Genomic DNA, 22,519 nt, shown 5'->3' with positions numbered 1-22,519 from the left:
TGAGATATCACCAAACACCTCTCAGAATGGCTATTATCAATAAATCAACAAACAACAAGTGCTGGCGAGGATGTGGGGAAGGGGAACTCTTTGGACTGTTGGTGGGAATGCAGACTGGTGCAGCCACTGTGAAAAACTGTATGGAGATACCAAAAAAAATTAAAAATGGATCTCCCTTTTGATTCAGTGATCCCTCTTCTGGGAATATATCCGAAGGAGCCCAAAACACTAATTTGAAAGAACATAAGCACACCTATGTTCATTGCAGCATTATTTATAATCAGCAAGATATGGAAACAGCCCAGGTGTCAATCAGTAGATGAGTGGATAAAATAACTGTGGGACATTTACACAATGGAATACTATTCAGCCGTAAAACCCTTTGCAACAGTATGGATGGACCTGGAGAACATTATGCTAAGTGAAATAAGCCAGTCAGAGAAAGATAAATACCTTATGATTTCACTCATATGTGGAATCTAATGAGTAAACTGAACTAACAAGCAAAATAGAGGCAGACTCATAAATAGAGAGCAGGATGACAGCTATGGGTGTGTGTGGGAGGGAGGGTAGGGGCTGGAGGGATGAGCAAAAAGGAGAAAGGACTTGTGGACATGGGCAACCGTGTGGTGATTGTGGGGGTAGGGAGGCATAAGAGGGCTAAATGGAATGGGAAAAATACAACAAAATATTAAGAAAAGAATTTGGGTAGTATTCTGGTTACCACAATGTCTATGTCCCTATGGTGTATGTACTTCTCCTGCAGAGGTTAGAAAGTGAAGAAATTGGGTTGTGTTTGTCTAACTGAGTTGTGGGTAGGTTATTCCTACTTAAGTCTCTAGGTCTCTCTTAATCACCTAACAGCTCAGTTTCCTCAAACTGCCCCAGTTTACCCTGTTGTCCTAAAGAAATTTTAATAACATCCTCTTCCTCTCTCAAAAGTGTTCCAGTCTGGAAGATACATTGAAAGAGTACCTATCATTTGGAATTGGCATATACAGGGGTGTGCAAAAGCAGGTTTACAGTTGTGAGTGTGCAAAACACAGTTTATTCTTGTATTATTATATATTATTTATTGTATTATTTGTATTCCAACTATAAACCTGCTTTTGCCCACCCCATATTTAAACTTCTTTTCAAATAGAAAAGATGGTGGGTTATCAAGCAAATGATATTTTTGCAATACAATAACAAGATTGTAAGAAGGAAAGTCAGACTGAAGTCATAATTTTCAGAAATGGTGCTTCGACGAGTTTTGTTTCCCTGTAGTGTGAACTGGAATGTGTGTGAACGGGAATGTGTTTTTATCGTAGCAAGTAGTGTTTTGGAAAACTTGGAAGAGGTTTGCTGTATCATTTACATTTTAAGTGGTCAACTGTTGTTTAATGGAATACACAAAAGCAAGCTAAGAACGCTCAAGGGAAACACATCACACATTTTTAATGCTTTTTAAACCTTCTGCTTTTCTTTTTATCTCACTTCATGTTACTAGGTAGAATGCATCTTCCACAAAGAGGTGTGAGTAGAAAATCTAATAATACTCTGAACTAGAAGGAACTGGCAGAGTTTTTAATCCTAAAATTGTGCAGCCATGATCAGATACAACAGAGAGAAATCATTCAAGGACCTGGAAGGGGAAACTCCCAGCGCTGTTACTGTCAACTCTGTGTACATGAAAAGGGAAGGCATGCGCTGGTGTAAAGGCTCCACACTGTCAAGCCCCGCCAGCGGTGCAGGGCAGCAGCAGAGAGAAGGAGACAACTGCGCGCAGGTGGCTGACAAGGGCTGGACTGCACGTGGAATAATGCTTTCCTCTGGGGCAGTCCCAACTGCAGGAGAAATTCAGGGCTCCCAAGACGGGCCATTTATCTGGTTCACAACTTCTCACCTCCTCCAGAGAGGAATAGATATTCTCGTCATTACTCAAGGCGCAAGCACATCATGCGAGGACCAACCCCTTCCTTCCCCACTCTGGGGAGGGGCAAAGGGCTGTAATGGATGCGACGCAAAATGCTGCCGGCCGCCTGGTACAGAGCCGAGAGGGAAAGGATAGCAAAACCCCAGAGGAGCCAGAATGGACAGGGAAATGACAGGCAGATTAATGTTTCCTTTGTCAGTTGTCTAGCAGCAGACAAACCAGTCTTTATAGGAAGCTACAAAGAAAAAGGTGGATATTATTCTTTCATTAAAGCAGCACCGGGCCTCAAGATCATGACACAATCTAATTTATTCCTGGTTGCTCTGAATGATGGCATGATTTATATTCAGCCCAGGTTGTCTGTCTTTGATATTCTACCCACTCACATATTTGCATATTCAGAAGCTGTATTAGCACAAAGATATTAAAATGGAACCCACTATACATTAACAGTAGAATGACATGTAATTTATTCATATAACTGACAGGCAGTACTCAAATTCATTTAAATAAGCAAGTGATTACACAAATATCTAATAATACTAAAATTGATAGAAGATATAAAATACCATGGGTATGAAATGCCATGGTAAATACTATTCAACAGACTACAATCATAATTCCAAACAAATCATGGTTTTTTAAATGATTTTCAGCAGTTTTGGAATGATTTGGTCTTTTCCGTCTTCCAAGCAATTTACTTCTTCTATCAATACAAGACAAGGTCATTATTTCCAAGAAATATTGCAGAATGACATAGCTTAGATTCCTCTCTTGCAACACATTTTCTTACAAATTGTTTTTTAATATTGCCTCTTGACAGAGAAAACCAACCAGTCAGCACTCGGTTCCCCAAGCAAAGATGCCTGGATCAGAACAGTGCCAGGGTATAACTCTGTGTTAGCAAGAGGCAGGCAGTGAAAGTCCTTTCGCAGCTTCTGACGTGCACGTGCACCCTTCTTTTCTGAGGCTGCAAGCATCATAGGCATATTTAGGCGTCCAAGCCTGTGAAATTATGGGAATAAAATAATTTGATATCTAAACGACCATGACAGACTTGAGGATAAGTTACAATATAATTCAAACAAGAAAATACCTATCTAAATTTGCTCCTTGTAAGCCTCGTTACGTTTTCATGAAGTGCAGCTGTGTTTGCAGGAATGGTTTGGCTTTTCATGTGTCTGTCTGTCTGTATTATTTTAAAGTCTTATACTTTATTGGAATGAGTCCCAAGCATGAACCTGGCTTGAAAAGCTAGCAGCAGTGATCATGAAACATATCAATAAATTAAAAGGCTTCCACAGAATAAAATTCAGGTAAATCTCTTACATACAAAATACAGCTACAGAAATACAGTTCTTCAATGCTGAATTATGAGAGGGAGGAAAACGATCTAAAAAAATAGAAAACTCTTTCCATGCCTGGTGTCAGCGCAGGATGTAACACTGCATAATGCCACAACACGGGCAGGCACTGGCTGACAGGTATTCCGGAAAGAGGGGCATCTGGGGACCTGGTAAGTATGACCAAAAGATGAAAATACGGTACCAAAAGGCATGCATACAATCACTGTGTGCACTCAGTGTGTGAGCTGGGACAAAGCAGAGACCTAACAAGACAATGAGGCAGTGTTCTGGGGCATCCACTGAAATCAGCGTGGGCGACTACATGTTGATTAAACCCTCCGAGGCAGCAAAGTGTGGGCATAACGCCATGTCTGGGTTCTGCAGCTGTTTTATGATCCTCTTGCGGAATTTCTCCCGCACGCGATTAAATTCCATTATGTCTATGGGGTCCTCTTCAATCCAGAACTTATGAAACTCGTGCATCAAATAGCCTGGTAGAGATAAAACAGTGGTAAGAATGCAGGAGGGGAAAAAAATTCTTAATCGCATTCAAAATCACCCTGAATGGCTCAAAGAGAGGTGAGGCCAAATAACAGCCACGTGGAGCTCAAAGAAGTGATCAGAGCATTTAAATAAAAGTATTCCATTCAGATACTCCTGTCAAAAATTTTTCTTTGAAACCAGTGCAGTAGGAGCTACTAATCTGCAAGATTTTTGCAATTAGCCCTGGAATTACTCTCACTCCTTTCAAGCAGGAATACAAATCCATTCTGCATGTCTCGCACGTGAATCACGTCGGGAAGATATTCTGAAAGGCCGACAGCGACTACCTCATCCTTCCCTCTTGATTACATTAACATAATGGTCTAATTTTTCAGAATTACTCCAGTCAGCCTTTTTTCTCTTGATACTTGATTTAAGTTTTAAATTACTCTGACAAATTAAACAAATGCATTCTGACAATCTATTACGAGAAAATAAAAATTGTAAATCAACTCTAAACAACAGACTGGTCACTAAACTACATGAAATTGTTAATAAGACTTCCTTGCTCTGAAGCATAATTTCATATTCAAATACTTTTATGTCTCATAAACATTATCTATGAATGATCTGGATTGGGAGATTTTTGGAATAAATGTTAAGTGTTTTATATGAGAATCTATTCCTTGTGCCCTGTTTCTCTACTGTGTTCTCTCCCTCCACCACATTCAGGATGGATATGTGAACAGCTTTTTAAAAATATAGTAATAAATATCTGTATGTAGTAAACCTATTGCAAGGCCAAATGTCCTTATATATTACAAAAATATTTGAGGAAATAATCCTAGTTAAAAAAAGAAAACCCAACATTACACAAGCTTTTCTTTGTGTTAATATTAGAAGACAGTAGAACGTAGGAGCAAGGATTCTGGAACCAGAAACCTGGTTTGAATCTTAGCTTTTTCACCTCTGTGGGAAAGGAGTGAGCAGTAGCGATGATAGGGGGCATGGGAAGAGAATTTTGGAACAAACATACTTGAACAACAATAAAAAAAAATAAAAAAATTAAATACCTTTTGTTTTTCTGGTAACTACTTATAAGAAAACCTTTAACATAGTTTCATAAGCAGAATTTAAAAAATCTTTATTCATATCTTACTATAATATAAAATTAGAATTGACCTTTGCTTCCATGTAACCCAATATACACTGCCAGATGTTGGTCCACTTCCACAAACTCACCTGATTACTCATCCTTTTACACTGTTAGGTGTTTTGTGTGTCTTTAAGCATATGGTCTCTCCACAACTACAGGAGGAAGGGGACTAAGGAGAGAGTGAATTTATATTGCTTTTTTGGGGATTTGACCACTCCGTTTCTTTTAGGATTAGACTGTCTTTGGCCCTTCTGCACACATTACTACGTTACGTTAATTAGTGTTAAGGCAAGTTAACATAACCATCTCTGACAGGGACACACACTAACACTCATCCAAATGCCTCTGGGCTGCACAAGACACTATCATGAGAACCCGACGCCATCTGAGGAGACCCAGATCAGAGATGTCCTGCGGTGACCCCGGGACCTATCCCGTCCATCCACACCTCTCCCACCTGATGCTGGGATTCACCGAGGCATCATCCAGCCTTAAACTCTTCTGGTGGCAACACTGACAGTAGTCTGTTCCATGGATGAACAACCTGATTCTTTTTTTCTTTTCCCATTGGATTTGAGGAATTTATTTTCAGGAAAAAAAGTTCAGATGAGAGTGAAGTTATTTGAAACCTACCAGTATCTAGGTGTATTCTCTCTCTCTGTGGGTCCTAAATAGGACTTCTAGGATGGATCTTTTCCTTCCTTCCTCCCTCCCTCTTTTTTTCTTCTTCTTCTCCTTTCTCTATTTCTTTTTCTTTCAAATTTATTGGGGTGACATTGGTTAATAAAATCACACACGTTTCAGGTGTACAATTCTATAATACACCATCTGTATACTGTACTACGTGTTCACCACTCAAAGTCAAGTCTCCTTCTGTCACCTTTTATCCCCTCTATCCCCTCTTCTACCTGTCCCACTCCCCTTTCCCTCTGGTAATCACCATACTGTTGCCTGAGTTTTTTCTTAATCTCTTCACCTTTTTCATCCAGCCTCCCAATGCCCCCTCCCCTCTGACAGCTGTCAGTCCGTTCTCTATGAGTCTGTCTCTGTTTTGTTTGTTAGTTTATTTTGTTCATTAGATTCCACATATGAGTGAAATCATATAGTATTTGTCTTTCTCTGACTGCTTATTTCACTTAGCATAATGTTCTCCAGGTCTATCCATGCTGTTGCAAAGGGTAACATTTCCTTCTTTTTTAAGGCTGAATGGTATTCCAAGAACCTGATTCTTAAAAGGCTCTTCTCATGGAGCCAAACTATGTTGCCTTGTATTTCTTGGAACAAATCCCATGATTCTCCAATTCAAGTATTTGAAGTGCCCTTCATGCCCTGAGCTTACTTCTTTTCCAGGTTAAGCATCCTTATTTCTCCTTACCATTTCTCCCATGTCACAAGTTGGTGTCTGTTTACCATCGTGGTTGTTTCAGCGCACAGCAACAGAAACTCATTTTCTCTAATCCCAGTGTCTTATTTATCCCAAACAATGCAATCATTCATCCATCTCAGGGACTCTGTGAACTCTTAAAGGTATCCTAAGAATGGCATGGGGGTCCCTTTTAAAAATGCAGACCCTCCCCGATTCAACCAGACATAACAGTTCAGTAAGATGAGTCTCATTCATGTCACTCAAGTCTGAGAACCACTGGTCTAAAAAACACTCTTTTTTAAAGTTCCCTTGGCTTTTTAAATAAATATAATTTTTATGGTTCTAAATGAAATATGCGATCATTTATAATTTCTTCTTTCCTTGCTATATAAAATACACACATAATTTTCCTGACCTGGCCTCTGAGCTCAAATAAACACATCTAAGCTGTGTTGTATATAGAGTCAGGTTTCCAATATTATGAATTAAAATCATCCATGATGAATTAAAGGCATTTCATTAACCCTGGCTGGTGTGGCTCAATGGACTGAGTGCTGGCCTGTGAACCAAAGGACTGTCTGTTTGATTTCCAGTCACAGCACATGCCTGGGTTGCGGGCCAGGTCCCCAGTAGGGGGTGCTTGAGATGAAACAACACATTGATGTTTCTCTCCCTCTCTTTTTCCTTCCCTTCCTCTTTCTCTAAAAAAAAAAAAAAAGGCATTTCATTACTATCTTGTGAGTTCTACTCCTATTGACAATAATAAATAAGCACTGTGCAAAGTTATCTTTTAATGAAGGGTTCACTTTTTCACAATGTACATAAAAATTTCTACTCTTCCACAATGTGCAGGTAAACTAACTGACAACTCACTCTCCAGATCACCTAGCGTAGTACAGAGTTTTAGAAGAATGCAGATCCATTTGGTTTCCCTATTTTCCTACCTTACATGCAAAACTACACATACAGAAAAACATCTTGAAAAGTTTTAAAGACAGACAAGGATAAGAGCAGAGGTGAGGGTGGTTAATAATCTGACTCCATTCTCAGGATCCTTCTTCTTCAGGCTACAAAAGTCAAGCTGCAGAGCTTATAGACTGATTTCCTGGGACTCTGTCTGCCTCATCAGGAAAATAATTAGAGACTGTACAACATGATTTTAATCAAATGCAGAAATGGTGGCATGGCTTCCAGGGTATATATTATAATCATAAACCTCCACTCATTTATATAACATTACAGAATGTTCATTAATCTGTTTGGTCATTTGGTCATTGGCCCATCTTTCAATGAACAAATATGTGAAGATACAAGAACAAGATAGAATTTTTATGCTCCCCAATTCTTGGTCTTTTGGAGAGGGAGCCAGGCAGACAATTCCAGATCATTACTGATTAGCGAAGGAAGCTAACAAAATAGCATGGAAAGTAGAGGGAGGAAACAGGCCAGGCTATTGTTTATAGTCTCTTACTTAATTCTCTAAACAGTTTTATGGAGTAGGTAATGCTGGTATATCTTCATTTTATAGGTAAGGATGCTCGGCTTAAAAAACTACTTGGATGGGGCACAATTAAACAGTTATAGCTGGAGGCTGGGAGCCAGGACCTGATGTCAGCTGGCTTTCTGGTTTACTCTCTTCCTCTGGTTCTTATTTCTACTGAATAGATCTTTCTTTTGAAGGTCAAAGAAAAACAATGCTTTTTCCTCTTCTGGCCATTATCCTTTCCCTCTGCTCATTACAACTGAGCTTGCTTCAGGTCAGTGGAGCTTCAGATTAAACGCAGTCTTTGAGGAGCACTGCCTTGGCAGTGCAGAGCTCGCTGAGTCACTGTAAAGACAGACTAACAGAGCTATTATTACCTTCTTACATTCTCTCACCTGGATAAAAGACCTGTTTTGAATTCTAATTTGGCCTTCCAATCCAAGCCTGCAGTGTATTTGTTGTTGCTTGAATGTGTCTTGGTTTTGCTTCACTGCATTCAGTTAGTAGACAGCGGGGACATATGCAAGGACACAGGTAATTGCAAGTATATTACAGAAGAAACAGGCAGAACTGATCATGTCTGATGGGGAAACAATGAACTCAAAGCACTGCTTTCTTCCACTACAAAGGCCCGAGTGCCTCTGCCTACACCTCAATCTATAGGGGGATTGCTGCTCTTCCTAAAATCTGGTGAGGGCCTTGGGAAAAGTAATTTAATTCTGTCAATTTCATATTCTTCAAAGAGACTCTCCCAGAGACTTCTGACCTGCTAAGCTCTGGATTTATTATTCTCAGACTATTGCCCAGATATCATCTTGGGCTTTGTCTTCACCTTCATCCTGAAGATTCTCTTCACTTCTCTTCTATGACATTTTATGCTTTCTGGACCTAATTAATTTCTTTTAGGATTACACTTTTACTTTGTGGAAACATATATTTTAGGAGGTTCCTGATAAAGTTACAGAAGGGTAAAATGTTTTAAGACATTGCATTAAAAATATGTCTTCATCCAGAGACATATGAAAAGATGCTCAGCATCACTAGCCATCAGAGAGATGCAAATTAAAACCACAATGAGGTATCATCTCACACCAGTCAGAATGGCCAACATAAACAAATCCACAAACAAATGTTGGAGAGGATGCGGAGAAAAGGGAACCCTTGTGCACTGTTGGTGGGAATGCAGACTGGTGAGGCCACTGTGGAAAACAATATGGAATTTCCTCAGAAAACTAAAAATGGAACTGCCCTTTGACCCAGTAATTCCGCTGCTGGGATTATACCCTAAGAACACTGAAACACCAATCCAAAAGAATCTGTGCACCCCAATGTTCATAGCAGCACAATTTACAATAGCCAAGTACTGGAAGCAACCGAAGTGCCCATCAGCAAACGAGTGGATCCAAAAACTATGGTATATTTACACAATGGAATTCTACGCAGCAGAGAGAAAGAAGGAGCTTATACCCTTTGCAACAGCATGGATGAAACTGGAGAGCATTATGCTAAGTGAAATAAGCCAGGAAGTGAGGGACAAGTACCATATGATCTCACCTTTAACTGGAACATAAGCAATAGAAGAAAAAAGCAAACAAAATATAACCAGAGACATTGAAGTTAAGAACAATCTAACAATAGCCAGGGCGGGGGTGGGGGGTGGGGGCGGGGATAGTGGGAAGAGGGTATTACAGGAACTACTATAAAGGACACATGGACAAAACCAAGGGGGAGGGTGGAGAGGGGGGAGGGAGGTGGGTTCACCTGGGGTGGGGTAGAGGGATGGGGAGAAAAGGCATACAACTGTAATTGCATAACAATTAAAAAAAAAAAATATGTCTTCATTATATTCCTATACTTAATTGGTAAGTTAAACTGGGTATAGAATTCTAAATTGGAAATCATATTCCCTTAGGTTTTAAAAAACAGTCTCTTAAATATTTGAAGAAATTGTTTATTTCACTGTCTTTTAAAAAAATTTATTTTTAAATTTTTATTATTTGTTACTGTTTTTATTGTTTTATTCAATTACAGTTGTATGCCTTTTCTCCCCATCCCTCCACCCCATCCAAGCTGAACCCCCCCTCCCTCCCCCACCTCCACCCTCCTCCTTGGTTTTGTCCACATGTCCTTTATAGTAGTTCCTGTAATCCCCTCTCCTCACTCCCCTCCCCACTCCCCCCTGACTATTGTTAGATTGTTCTTAACTTCAATGTCTCTGGTTATATTTTGTTTGCTTTTTTCTTCTGTTGATTATGTTCCAGTTAAAGGTGAGATCATATGGTATTTATTCCTCACCCTCTGGCTTACAGAATACAATGTTGCTGTTAAAAAGTCCAATGTCATCTTGATTCTCAATTCTTTATATAATAGCTTTGAAGATTTTTAGAATAATCTTTTGCCAATGTCATAATTTTACAATGATATTGACCTTGGTGTGATACTATTTTAATCTATTATGCTGGTGCTTATTAGTTTAAATATATAAAAACTCATCCTTTACTTCTGAGAATTTTTCTTTATTTCTTTGATTCCTACCCTTTAGCTTCACTCCTCTTTTACTGGCACCTCTGTTATTCAGTTATAAGGCTTCTTAGAATGGTCCTTTAATTTCTCAACCTTTTTTTTCTATTTTTATTTTTTTAAAGATTTTATTTATTTATTTTTAGACAGAGGGCAACAGAGGGAGAAAGAGAGGGAGAGAAACATCGAAGTGTGGTCGCCTCTTGAAATCCCCCCACCAGGGACCCGGCCTGCAGCGCAGGCATGTGCCCAGACTGGGAATTGAACTGACAACCCACTGACTCGCAGGCTGGCACTTCACTGAGCCACACCAGCCAGGGCCCAACCTTTATTTTTTATTTTTCATCTACACTGTTCTGCTACATTCTAGGAATATTTTCAGCTTTATTTTCTAATCCTTCCTGGTGATTTCATTTCTGTTATGTGATTTTTAATTTTTTAATTTATTAATTTTAAATTATGTTTTATTAATTATGCTATTACAGTTGTCCTAATTTCCCTGCCTTTGCACCCTCCCCCCAGCATACCCCACACTCAGGCAATCCTCCACCATTGTTCATGTCCATGGGTCGTGCGTTTAAGTTCTTTGGCTGCTCCATTTCCTATACTGTACTTTACGTCCCCATGGCTATTCTGTAACCACCCATTTGTACTTCTTAATCCCCTCACCTTTTCACCCATTTCACCACACTCCTCTCCCATCTGGCAACCACTAAAATAGTCCCTGTATCCATGATTCTGTCTCTGTTCTTCTTGTTTGCTTAGTTTGTCTTTTAGATTCTATTGTTGATAGATATGGATTTATTGCCATTTTATTGTTCATATTTTGATCTTTTTCTTAAATAAGTCCCTTTAACATTTCATATAATAATGGTTTGGTGATGATGAACTCCTTTAGTTTTTTCTTCTCTGGGAAGCTTTTTATCTACCCTTTGATTCTAAATGATAGCTTTACTGGGTAGAGCAATCGTGGCTGTAGATCCCTGCTTTTCATGACTTTGAATATTTATTGCCAATCCCTTCTTGCCTGCAAAGTTTCTTGTGAGAAATCAACTGACAGTCTGTAGGTAACTAACTGCTTTTGTCTTGCTGCTTTTAAGATTCTTTCTTCATCTCCACCTTTGGCATTTTAATTATGACGTGTCTTGGTGTGGGCCTCTTTACATCCATCTTGTTTGGGATTCTCTGTGCTCCTGGACTTGCATTATCTATTTCCTTCACCAAATTAGGGAAGTTTTCTTCATTATTTTTAAAATAGATTTCCAATTTCTTGCTCTTTCTTTTCTCCCTCTAGCACCTCTATGATGCAAATGTTGGAAGGCTTGAAGTTGTCCCAAATACTGCTTATTCTATCCTCTTTCTTTTTGAATTCTTTTTTTTTTCTTGTTCTGATTGGTTGTTTTTAGCTTCCTTATGTTCCAAGTCATTGATTTGATTCTTGGCTTCATTCACTATATTATTGTTTTCCTGTAAATTGTTCTTTATTTCAATTAGTGTATCCTTTGTTCCTGACTGGATCTATTCTATGCTCTTGAAGTCCTCATTAAGTTCCTTGAGCATCCTTATAACCAGTGTTTTGAACTCTGCATCTGATAGTTTATTTCCATTTTGTTTAGTTCCTTTTCTGGAATTTTGATTTGTTCTTTCATTTGTGCCATGTTTCTTTGTCTCCTCATTTTGGCAGCCTCCCTGTGTTTGTTTCTACGTATTAGGTAGAGGTGCTTTGACTCCATGTCTTGGTAGTGCGGCCTAATGTAGTAGGTGACCTGCAGGGTCCAGTAGCACAGCCTCCTGTATTACCCAAGCTGGGTACTCGAGGTGTGCCTTTCATGTGGGCTGAGTACACCCTCCTCTTGTAGTTGAGCCTTGATTGCTGTTAGCAGGTCAATGGGAGGGATTTCCCCAGGCCAGTCAGCTGCAAGGATTGGCTGCGACCACTGACTATCAACCTTTGCCCTCCACAGAGGATCAGCTGTGTGGGGGCAGGGTGGTGGTGCTCTGACATGGTTGGTAGCTGCCACTGGGTGGGCAGGCTCTGGGATTTCCTGGGTGGTGCATGGCAAGGTCAATCCCCACCTCTGTTCCTCCCAGGGCCACCTGGTCTGAGCATGAAGTAATCTGAAAAGGCTGCTACTTGTGCTGGGCTTGGAGATTTCCAGGTGAAGCCAAGCTGTGAATCAAGGCTGACTGCTGCTAGTGCTGTGCCTGGGACTCACTGAGGTCAACTGTTGCTTGTTTGAGAGGATTTAGGAAGCTGTGGAGCAAGAGTCAAGACCAGCCGTCCCTATGGATTAGCAGCTTGGCTGGGAGGGTAAGTTGGATGGGGCTGAGTCTCTGGGGATCTCCAAGGTATGCCAAACAGTGGTGGCCAGGTCGATGGAATTTCAGGTATGGCACCGGCTTGCCGGCTCTGTGGCTCTGTGGGGTGAGGGTTCAGAAAAGGGATAATGGCTTCTGCTTGCCTTGATGCCAGACACTTGAGTTTCTCCCTGTATACTTCTGATGACTTTCAGGCTGCTACACCCTGGTGTAGAGCTCAGAGGGAGTGAGTCTGTGTAGGTGAGTCCTTATGTGGGTTCTGTAAGAGCAACTGCTTGGGGTTTCAGAAGTTTTTTCCACCAACTCAAGTTGTGGGGACTTATCTTCCTGGCACTCCCTCCCTGGGCTGGGGGGCCTGGTGTGGTGCTGGGACTCCTTGCTCCTGAGATATCCCTCCTGAATTTTCATCTACCACATGTGGGTATGTGACCAACCTGCTTCCCACCTCCACCCCTCCTACCAGTGTGGATGGATGTGGTTTCTTTAATCCTGTAGTTGTCAAACTTCATTGAACTTGATTTCTGACAGTTCTGAGTGATGGTTGTTCTATACTTTAGTTAATTTTGATGTGGTTGTGCGAGGAGGTGAGCCAAGTCTGCCTACACCACCATCTCGACCAGAAGTCTCATGATTTTTAACTTCTATGTGAGTCTTATGTTCTCGGTATGTTCTTCCTATAGTATCTTGTTCTTGTTTCATAGTTACAATGTCTTATCACTTTGGGGATATTAATGATACAGATTTTTGCCTTATTTTCTCCTTGTATTGTTTCTATTTCCTTCTAGTGGCTTTATTCCTGCTTGTTTTGCACTCTCTTTCATGCTTGAAGCTTTCCTTACTGTTCTTGTTTTCAAGTGCTGCTTAAGAAATTATTTCAAAATCCAATGGTTTAAAACAGCCATTTTAACATACTCATGAATTCAGTGGGTTAGGAATTCAGGAAGGGCATTCACTGGAGGGGATCTTCTACAATGTGTGGCGTCTCAACTGGGAAGACCTGAAGGTTGAGGTGACTTAACAGCAAGATGGCAGGAACTATTTCGAGACATCTTTACTCACATGTGTGGTGGCAGATGCTGGATATCAGTAGGGACCTCATCTGATGCTGTCAGTCAGATCACCTACATAGGCTGCTCCATGTGTGGTGTCCTGGACCTCCTCACGAGAGGAATCAGATCCCTTTTATAGTGGCTCATGCCTCTAAAGGCAGCCAGTCCCAGAGAACCAGGCAAAAGCCTTTTCTGATCTAGTCTCAGTAGTCATATAGTGTCAGTTCTTCTACACTCCATTGGTCAACCAACCAGTCAGCCCAGAAACAAGTCGTGAGAGGGACAAATAAACCTTACTTCTCAGTGGGAGGAGTATCAAAGAATTTGAGGATATATGTTTAACCATCACACTCAGGCATCTGATAAAACCTGGCTGTCTATAAATATTTTTGACTGAATAAAAAGCTCGTTGAACTAAAAGCTGACCGGGAAGCTCTGAGCACACAGGTAGGGCTTGGTGACTACAAGCATGACTGTAGAGTGATATTGCTGGACAACTTTATGGGGGAGACCTAGATCAGCATCACCCACTAAACCAATACGTCCTCTTTCTAATATTCACTGAACACTAACTATGGTGCTAGCTAAGAAAAATATTTTATCCATCATCTCATTTTATCTTCATAGCAGCTCTATAAGGAAAAGACTCATTTTATAGACGAGATAACTGAGGCTTAGTGAGGTTAGTAAACATTGATCTAGGAGTCAACTCAAGTTGTTGTCAAAGTCTGCACTCAAGTGCTAGGCCATGCTGGATCAAGGGGAGTAACCCATGATGTCTTTAAGTCTGACCAGAAACAGGTACATTGGGTATCATTCAAGGGCTGGGAAAGATGATAAATCCATAATGCCTGAAAATATAAGTGTAGGTTTTCAAAGGAGAAAAACAACAACAAAGATCAAAACCACAAGAGGAAATTTAAAGTCCCCAAAGCAACTAAATCTCAAAGACATCTCAGCTTCAATGCTTGTCTAGAGTGTTCTATAGAAAACTACATTGATAATTAAGCAACAGGACACTTACAGAATGTTTGTTGGAAGTGAGACAATGTTGGAGCTTCTGGGGCGATGTTATAGAAATGAGTTTTTAGAGCTCCGCTCACCAGTAGATTATATGTCAGATCAGTTATGTTGATGCCCACGATTGCAAAGGAGTACCTGTTAAGGGGAAACCACAAAACCAATTTTGTGTCGCATATGGGAAACAAGATTTAAAAATACAATAATCTGATTTTTAATTACTATATTATTAGAGTGGCAGGTTTTCCTTCCTTCTCCACCTTATTGAAACGCTGAATTTTGTAATTTATCAGAAGGAGAATTGAGGGTTCATGTACTTTGACTTGGTAATTCCATTTCCAAATATATGAGGGGAAAAAAACCCTGACAAAGCTTCGTATGCAAGGATATTGATTACAGCATTATTTATACTGGCAAAGACATAGGAAACATCAGTGTGAAAGAGAAACATTGACTGGCTGCCTTTCATACACTCTCCAACCAGGAACTAAACCTGCAACTCAGGCATGTGCCCTGACTGGGAATCAAACTGATGACCTTCCACTTTACAGGACAATGCCCACCCAACTGAGCCACATTGGTTAGGGCATAAATCATATATTATTGTTAAAAGGAGGAAAAATACAAATAAGTATCTTAACGATCAGGGTATATTTTCTACTCCCTTTTGTACATGTCTGTCATGGTAGCATATTAAAAAAAGGAGTTTTCTGTTCAAAATGTTTTAGATGAAATGGGTATTATAAAAAAACCCAAAAACTTCTAGCCCTGACTGGTGTGGCTTAGTGGATTGAGTGCTAGCCTGCAAACTAAAGGGTTGCCTGTTCCATGCCCAGTCAGGGCACATGTCTGGGTTGTGGGCCAGGTTCACCAGTAGGGGGTGCTCGAGAGGCAATTACACATTGGTGTTTCTCTCCCTCCCTTCTTTTCCCTCTCTAAAAATAAATAAATAAAATCTTAAAAAAGTATAAAAATAAATAACATATAAAGTAAATTTTTATCTAGTAGCCTGATACTTGATAGAAATCCTTAAAAGAAAACTAACAAATAAATTCTAAATGAGGACTTCTGAAAATGATTTCCATATGGTTATAACTTTCTAAATCTTGCAGTTGGCGACAGGCAAAGTAATTATACATAATCATACAAATACAAAGATATCCATAAACATAACAGATTCTTTTACAAATGTAATTGGATTATATATTTTCATCAGAACAAGTAGATTTTCATTTTTGTCATCTCTCACAGGGCTCTTGGGACATTTTTGTCCTGCTTCAGACTGACAGTCTTTATTATGAAATCCCACACTCACCCAATTGCTTTGTCCATCCTTTTCTGCTCCCATTCTGCTTTGCTGAATTTGCTGAGTGAATGAATAAATAATAAGATTTAATCTCTAATTGGTACTTGTTCTCTTTTAATATTCATGTTAAAACTGTTGACTAAATGCAGAGATGTTTGTAACTCAGTTATCAAACACAAACCAATGAAAATGTCATCAATTAAAAAGCTACAATTCAATTTATATGGAGCTCAGAAATGGAATTATTTAAAGCCGTGATACTTATCCCCTGTTCACTTTAGTTTAGCAGTGGGAGACAGCCCTAAAGGCCAAACACTATTCTTTTATGCTATCTTTTATATTCTTTTAAACTATCATTACTTACCAAATGACATAGCTTCCATGAAACCTTTTCTGGTATCCCCTCCCCTCTAACTAGGTCCCACCTCACTCTCCCCCGATTCCCCATGTTTGGTTTTATCTCATGGCATTTATCCTACGCAGCCTTGCTTGTGATGTCTGGCACACAATAGATGCCAAATAAATATTTATCGATAAATAATTGAGTTAGTGAACAAAAGGAAGGAATGAAAGAAGGAAGGGAGGAGGAGAGAATACTATGTGGGTTTAAAAAATTCTGTTTCAATAAGTGCTATGGTATTTCCTCTGGTTAAGCTAGGACAGTTAAACCACAGCGGTTCCATTTCCTTCCATTTTATAATTTGAGCTTCTGAATAAGACTGTTTGAAGAAAGGGTTATTCATAGAAGCATTCTGAAAACACTGCCTTGCATTTCATTACTGTGTGTACTTGCTCACCCCCCATCCTCACCCCACTCTGCGGCTAACATCTTATAGTAGAAACCATGCTCCGCTCTTCGTTGTGGCTAATGGGACCTTCATTCAGTGTGACCAGACTAAAGAATTGATTATCATTTGAACTAAATAAAATTAAAAACTAGAGTTATTATGAGCATTTAGCTTCCATCCAAGTAGGAATATTCTATACACACTGCAAACACTGTGTTAAAAGACAAACACGTAATACACACAGCACAAGACCACAAAAACACAATACAAAGCTTATATTTAACTATGTATACTTTCTACTCTGTAAATGATTATCTATAATTCAAAGTAACTGTCTTTAATTCGTGTTAAAACAAAAACATGCTGCCTCTTTTTAAAGTGTAACTGCCAACCAACCAACTAGCCAGCCAAAGAGGCATCAGAGATTTTTATCTTAAAAGACTCCTATTCAAATTAAAATGAGTTGTTTGAAACTTAAGAAACTTTGTATAAATTAATTTATAAGCACCTACTTTCTCTTTAACAAAGCTTTGTAAATAGATAATTTCTCCATATATGTTAAATCTCTATCTGCATTGAAAATAGAAGAAAAGGCCAAATGACCTCCACTCATTTGATTATCTACACAATATCCTGGCCCTGAAAGAATGAATCCTTCTCTTCAGGAAACACACACACACACACAAACAAAAAACCTAACAGTCAAAATTCTCCTTTTAAACTCGAACCTACTTTTATCCCTCAAGTTACTTCAGGACTCAATGGATGGATGTTTTCAAGAATAATAATATATAATGCCTGCTGAAAGACAGACAGGAGAGTTTTCCTAGTGCACATAGGCTTCTCCCTGTTGAACACCCGCAATATCCAGGGCCTGACAGAACCTATGTTTATATCACAATCGGTCAATGTATAATTCCTGCAGAGGCTAGTGAAGGACAGTAACATTTTCAAAACACTCTGATTTGTATTCAGTGACATTTACTAACAATTTGAAGTGATCGGTGCTTGAACTCCACTTAGTCAATTTTACTGTAGCTTGAGGGACAAAGCATGGTAGTTTTATCTACACGCCTTGTGTGCGTGTGCACACACATGCAAACGCTAGTCTCTCCTTAATAGGAGGGATCCCACGAACCACCAAGTCCTCTCTGATGCTGACACAGATGAAACTATAAAACCTTTCTCGAGAACGGCCGATAGACAAAATGAATCCCTCTCCAATGCTTAATCAAAAATATTTTTTAAGCTTATTGTTTCTTCCCAAGGGCCATGGAGGAGTCATGTCTCCTGGCCGATGCTCCTCCAGGAAATGTCACCTGGTGGTGCACATACACCCCGAGGTCAGTCTGATTAGAGGGAGTTCAGAGTCTCTCTGCATTACAGAAACATGCGATGCAGAAAACCTAGTTAAAAGTTAAAATAGCTCAATTTTAACCATGTGCTATATCAAGAAAGAGCTAAGTGGTTTTAGTGTTTTTCCAAAGTAAATGAAAGATAAAGAAAATAATTTAATCTTGTGAAATATTATAAACATAAATTGGAGAAGTATAGTGTAATTAAATGAACCTTAGTCAACAGAAGCTAGAATAAGTATAATAGTAAGGTGGGAGGGGGGCCCCAAAGTCAACCTGCTTCTGAATTTCTGAATAATAAAATTTAGGACTTCGTCAGACAACATGAAAACTAACAAGGAACTTGGCATGCTGAGGAGAAAAAAGTGATACAAAACTATAATTGCAAAATAGCAGAACTCCTTATAAGAAGAATGACTAAAGCATATGTAACTATTTTATTTAATAATGAAATGAGAAATACATTAATAGAAGAGCAAATTCGTTCTCTGCAACATAATTCCCAAATAAAATGTCGCTCTCTGGGGAGTAGATGGGGTCAGAGCATGTGTGGAGATGTGATCAGCCTTTAGATGTGTTCAAAACGTTTCTCCAACCAGGTATAGCCATGGTTGTAGAAAAGGTTTTTGACATTTTCTATCCGGTTGGTCTAACCCAGTTTTTCTCTCCCTAAAACAGAGCCCAAATATAAAAAACTACTTTAAATTAAAAGATAGGAAATGCTTGCTTATGGAAAAATTTTCTTGAATTTACATTTCTTTAAAAATTATTGTTCATACATATTTCAAAAGAAAATAAAAGCAATAAAACAGAAAAGCAAAGAAAAAATACCTTATTTCCTCTTTAGTGATATCCCTTCATGTAATCAGTTAAAGAAAAAAAATGTAGAAAAGTAAATGAAAATGCAAATAATTTAGAATCTAGAATTTTACTTTTTAAAAAGCCTGAGCAACTCCAGGCTTTTTCAGTGAGCCCCCGACTTCACGACTTTTTCTCCCCTCTACTCCCCCATCATACTCTCTTGTTTCTGAACTTTTTCTTCCAGACTCTGCTCTCTCCTTCTTCTATGCCCGCCTCATCAGTCTTCCTGGACACCAGTGATGTTATCAGTCCCTTTAAATACGTATCTCACTCTAACAGCTCCATTTTATATCTTCAATCCCATAAGTACCTGAAGGTTTTTTTTTTGGTAGGTTATATCAGTTTAATTCACAAAAAACAGCATATTTCAGGCCTATGATTCTATTTAATATCAACAAAAAAATCTGTACAGAGAACCCTAAGGCAATCATATAGCATAATGTGTAAATGTGCAAATATACTTTAAAAATGCAAGTCATTCCATAGTATTTGCAAGGCAGAACTTTATAGTAATTAAGGGAATCTACCTCATGCTAGCTAAATTAATAACCCTTCGCATGTATAGCCAATGCAAATAAGTACCCGAAGTTTTAACCATCCTATTCTGAATTTGTCAGAGGGTTGCTTTGAAGGAGCTTTAAGCCTCAGTTCTGGTGGGTTGACTTCTAAGAGTTTCATCAACAGATCCGTGTAGAAGATGAAGTTAATTCTACCTCATTCACAAAGCATAACCCATGTTTTATTTTCAATAATTACCTGCATTTTGGATGAAGAGAGTCAGAGAGGACCTGCTGAGCAGCTGTACTGTCCCTTTCCGCAAAATACCTACAGTTGGAGGGAAAGAAAACCGTTAACTCCATGCCTGTTGAATACATCATTTTAATCCAGTTTGAGGCCATTTGGATTCAGAGATGGACACTAGCATAAGATTATCATGTGTCTCAGCTTCTCCAGAGAACAGCTTTCCCTAGAATTTTCCAAATACAATGACAGTATAATAAAGTAGTTGTAAAACTCAATATAGATTTAGGAATGATTCTAGTAGGTCTGAAAATGTAATTATGAACTTTGCCATCCCCCAGAGAGCCAAAGATATCATTATTAAGAGGGGTTATCAATGAGGGGGCAGAAAGAGGCCCCTCAGGAGGCAGAAAAGAGAAGGGACCTGGTGAGGGGCTGTGACAGCCAAGGGCACAGAAAGGAGTCTAGAGGATAGAGTATGTGTTTCAAAGGCATTTTTCTTGGAGAGTATTCATGGGGTATTTGAATTCTGAGAACAATGGAAAATATAGAGCTTAGAGATGCTATAAATAAAATTTTATTCTGGGGAAAAAGGGGGAAATGAAGTTTTCTAGAAAATAAAACTATACCATGTTATTTAATTTCATGTGAATATATTTTCTGCATAAATCTAAATAATAAAATGAGCTCTTGAATTTTGTCTCAGAAAATTTCAAACCAAAGTCAGCAAATTTAATACATATTGTTGGGAACCTCCCTGCCTGGTTTCAGAAGCTGTAACCCCCCATGGCTAAAGCTGAGTAAAAAGACCTTGGGACCATAAGCCACTAAGGAGACAAAACTTATTCTCCCATCAGGGGCACCACCTCTGCCCCCTTTACTTCACCCTGCTTGGCCCCTGGAGGATGGCTGTATAGCCAATGATGGGTAAGATTCCTCAAGGGAGGGGCAACCTAGGACAGGCACAGTCACAAAGGGGCCATCAGGGAAGGACTTAGGGGACTATAGGAAAGGGGTGATGGACCCTCACCCCTCGGCTTTGTCATAGCCTGAGTCCTCATTCTGTCTGTAAAAAGTCTCCTAATCTCTTGGCTGCCTGAATCCTCCACCTGACTTAAGCCTAAAACAATGCTAGAGGTGGGTGTGGCCCTGTGCTGGAATAGGCGGTTTCTGGGGCAATCAGACCTAAGAAGACTGCATAAAATCCTGTGAAATGTGCTTTGCTAAGAATACACTCAATTTAAATGATAAGGGTCCAGGCATAAAATGAGTTTGTTTCCCAAAGTTTTATGGCCGTTTGGCATCACTCTATCTATCTGACCCTGACTCAGAATAAGCCCTCAGAGTTCTTTGAATGTTATCTATTGTTTGATCCTTACTGCCTGACAATGATAGATGAACTTTACCTATACATCCTGTATTCCTATGCAAATTAAACCCAGTAAAAGCCCATTGAGGAACAGGCTCAAGGCCTATTCCTCTGAGAGATTGGCCACCTTTCCTCCCCAAGCAGATCATGTCTTGGTAGATTTAGTATCATCCGCAGTGGCTGGGGGAGCTCTGCTGGACAGAGTCTCCCTCACAACACATGGCCATGATTATTAATGAAATTGAGTCTGTTTCACACTTTTGTTGGTCGTCTAGGTTTCCTATTTTATGTCTTGTCTGTTCATATTTCTTGGTTCAGTATATGTAAAAATGTCCTCAAATAAAGACAAATAACCCTGTAGAGAATAATATAGTCCTGGATATGGATCCTTTATAATTTATGTGAGTGTCAGTCTTGGCTTGTCTTTTCACTTTATTTATGGTAGCTTATCTTATGGAAGTTTTCAATTTTAATGTGTGTAATTTTTTGATTATTGATTTTTCTTTTATGGTTTATATCACAGAGTAAGGTATAGATTGAATTTAATTTTTCTAACTGGAAGGCCAAAAGTCCTAGCTCTAGTTATTCTAAAGCCATCTTTTACCAATTAATTTGTAACACCACCTTTGTCATCAAATTTATCAATACTTTTTGTTTATTTATATCACATAACAATGTAGTATCTATTTGTTTATTTAAATCCTCACCCAAGGATATGTTTATTGATTTTAGAGAGGGAGGAAGTGGGGGAGAGGGAGAAACATTAATCGGTTGCCTCCCATAAGCACCCCAACCAGGGATCGACCCTTAAACCTAAGAATGTGCTCTGACCCAGGATTGAACCTGAAACATTATGGTGTACGGGGCAATGGTCCAACCAACTGAGTTACATGGCCAGGGCTCTAATAGGGTAGCATTTAAAGAATTTCATACAATAATGAGTGATTATAAAACTTCTAAAATTTAATATAAAAGTAAAGATCTAGGGAGGAAATGGGGTGCCATAAAAAAATGACTGAGTAAGGCTTAATTTCTTTCAAAAAATAGTATCACTATTCTCACTAATAGGATGTGTCAAAGGATACATGAAGCCTAAAAAAGTTTTTCGATTACTAACATGGGAACTAGGGCACCAAGTCCTCATGCTAAAAAATGTCAACTTATTTAGTGAACATCTGTCCTGCCTGTATTTCAGAGAAACCAAATAACCATAGTTGATAAAGGAAACTGAATCTCCACAGAATTCCAGCCAACAACTATGGGAAGAATAATGAATTAGAGAAAGTTTTTGCATAATTAAGTCATTGGTTCAGTGAAGACCACTGAAGGAGGACGTGATTAGACAAAGGGCTAATGGGGACTTTACAATGCGGCCACCGGACTGTGATACCTCTGGCCCATCTCAGCCTGGGAATGAAAGTGGGGACAAGGCAGGCCTC

The 22,519-nt window shown here is 39.2% G+C and overlaps 1 protein-coding gene across 3 annotated transcripts in view; it reads right to left on the bottom strand.

Moving 5' to 3' along the window:
• Positions 1–1,201: 1,201 nt before the first annotated feature.
• ELMOD1 (ELMO domain containing 1) overlaps positions 1,202–22,519 on the bottom strand; it is a 77,658-nt gene continuing 56,340 nt past the window's right edge. Inside the window, exons 9-13 of one of the 3 annotated variants that reach the window (XM_071221479.1) lie at positions 19,727–19,795; positions 18,941–18,964; positions 15,976–16,026; positions 14,665–14,798; positions 1,202–3,755 (exon numbers count right to left, since the gene is read on the bottom strand). In XM_071221479.1, the coding sequence (XP_071077580.1) occupies positions 3,583–3,755; positions 14,665–14,798; positions 15,976–16,026; positions 18,941–18,964; positions 19,727–19,795 (451 nt within the window). In that variant the 3' untranslated portion in view covers positions 1,202–3,582. The remainder of the gene's footprint in view (positions 3,756–14,664; positions 14,799–15,975; positions 16,027–18,940; positions 18,965–19,726; positions 19,796–22,519) is intronic. The other 2 variants (XM_071221478.1, XM_053925606.2) reach the window with 2 other exon arrangements.

This window comes from Desmodus rotundus, chromosome 5 (genome assembly GCF_022682495.2).
Source record: "Desmodus rotundus isolate HL8 chromosome 5, HLdesRot8A.1, whole genome shotgun sequence".
NCBI classification, from domain to species: Eukaryota; Metazoa; Chordata; class Mammalia; order Chiroptera; family Phyllostomidae; genus Desmodus; species Desmodus rotundus.
Note: the sequence above shows the minus strand (reverse complement) of the source record. Positions and strands in the feature narration are given on the sequence as shown.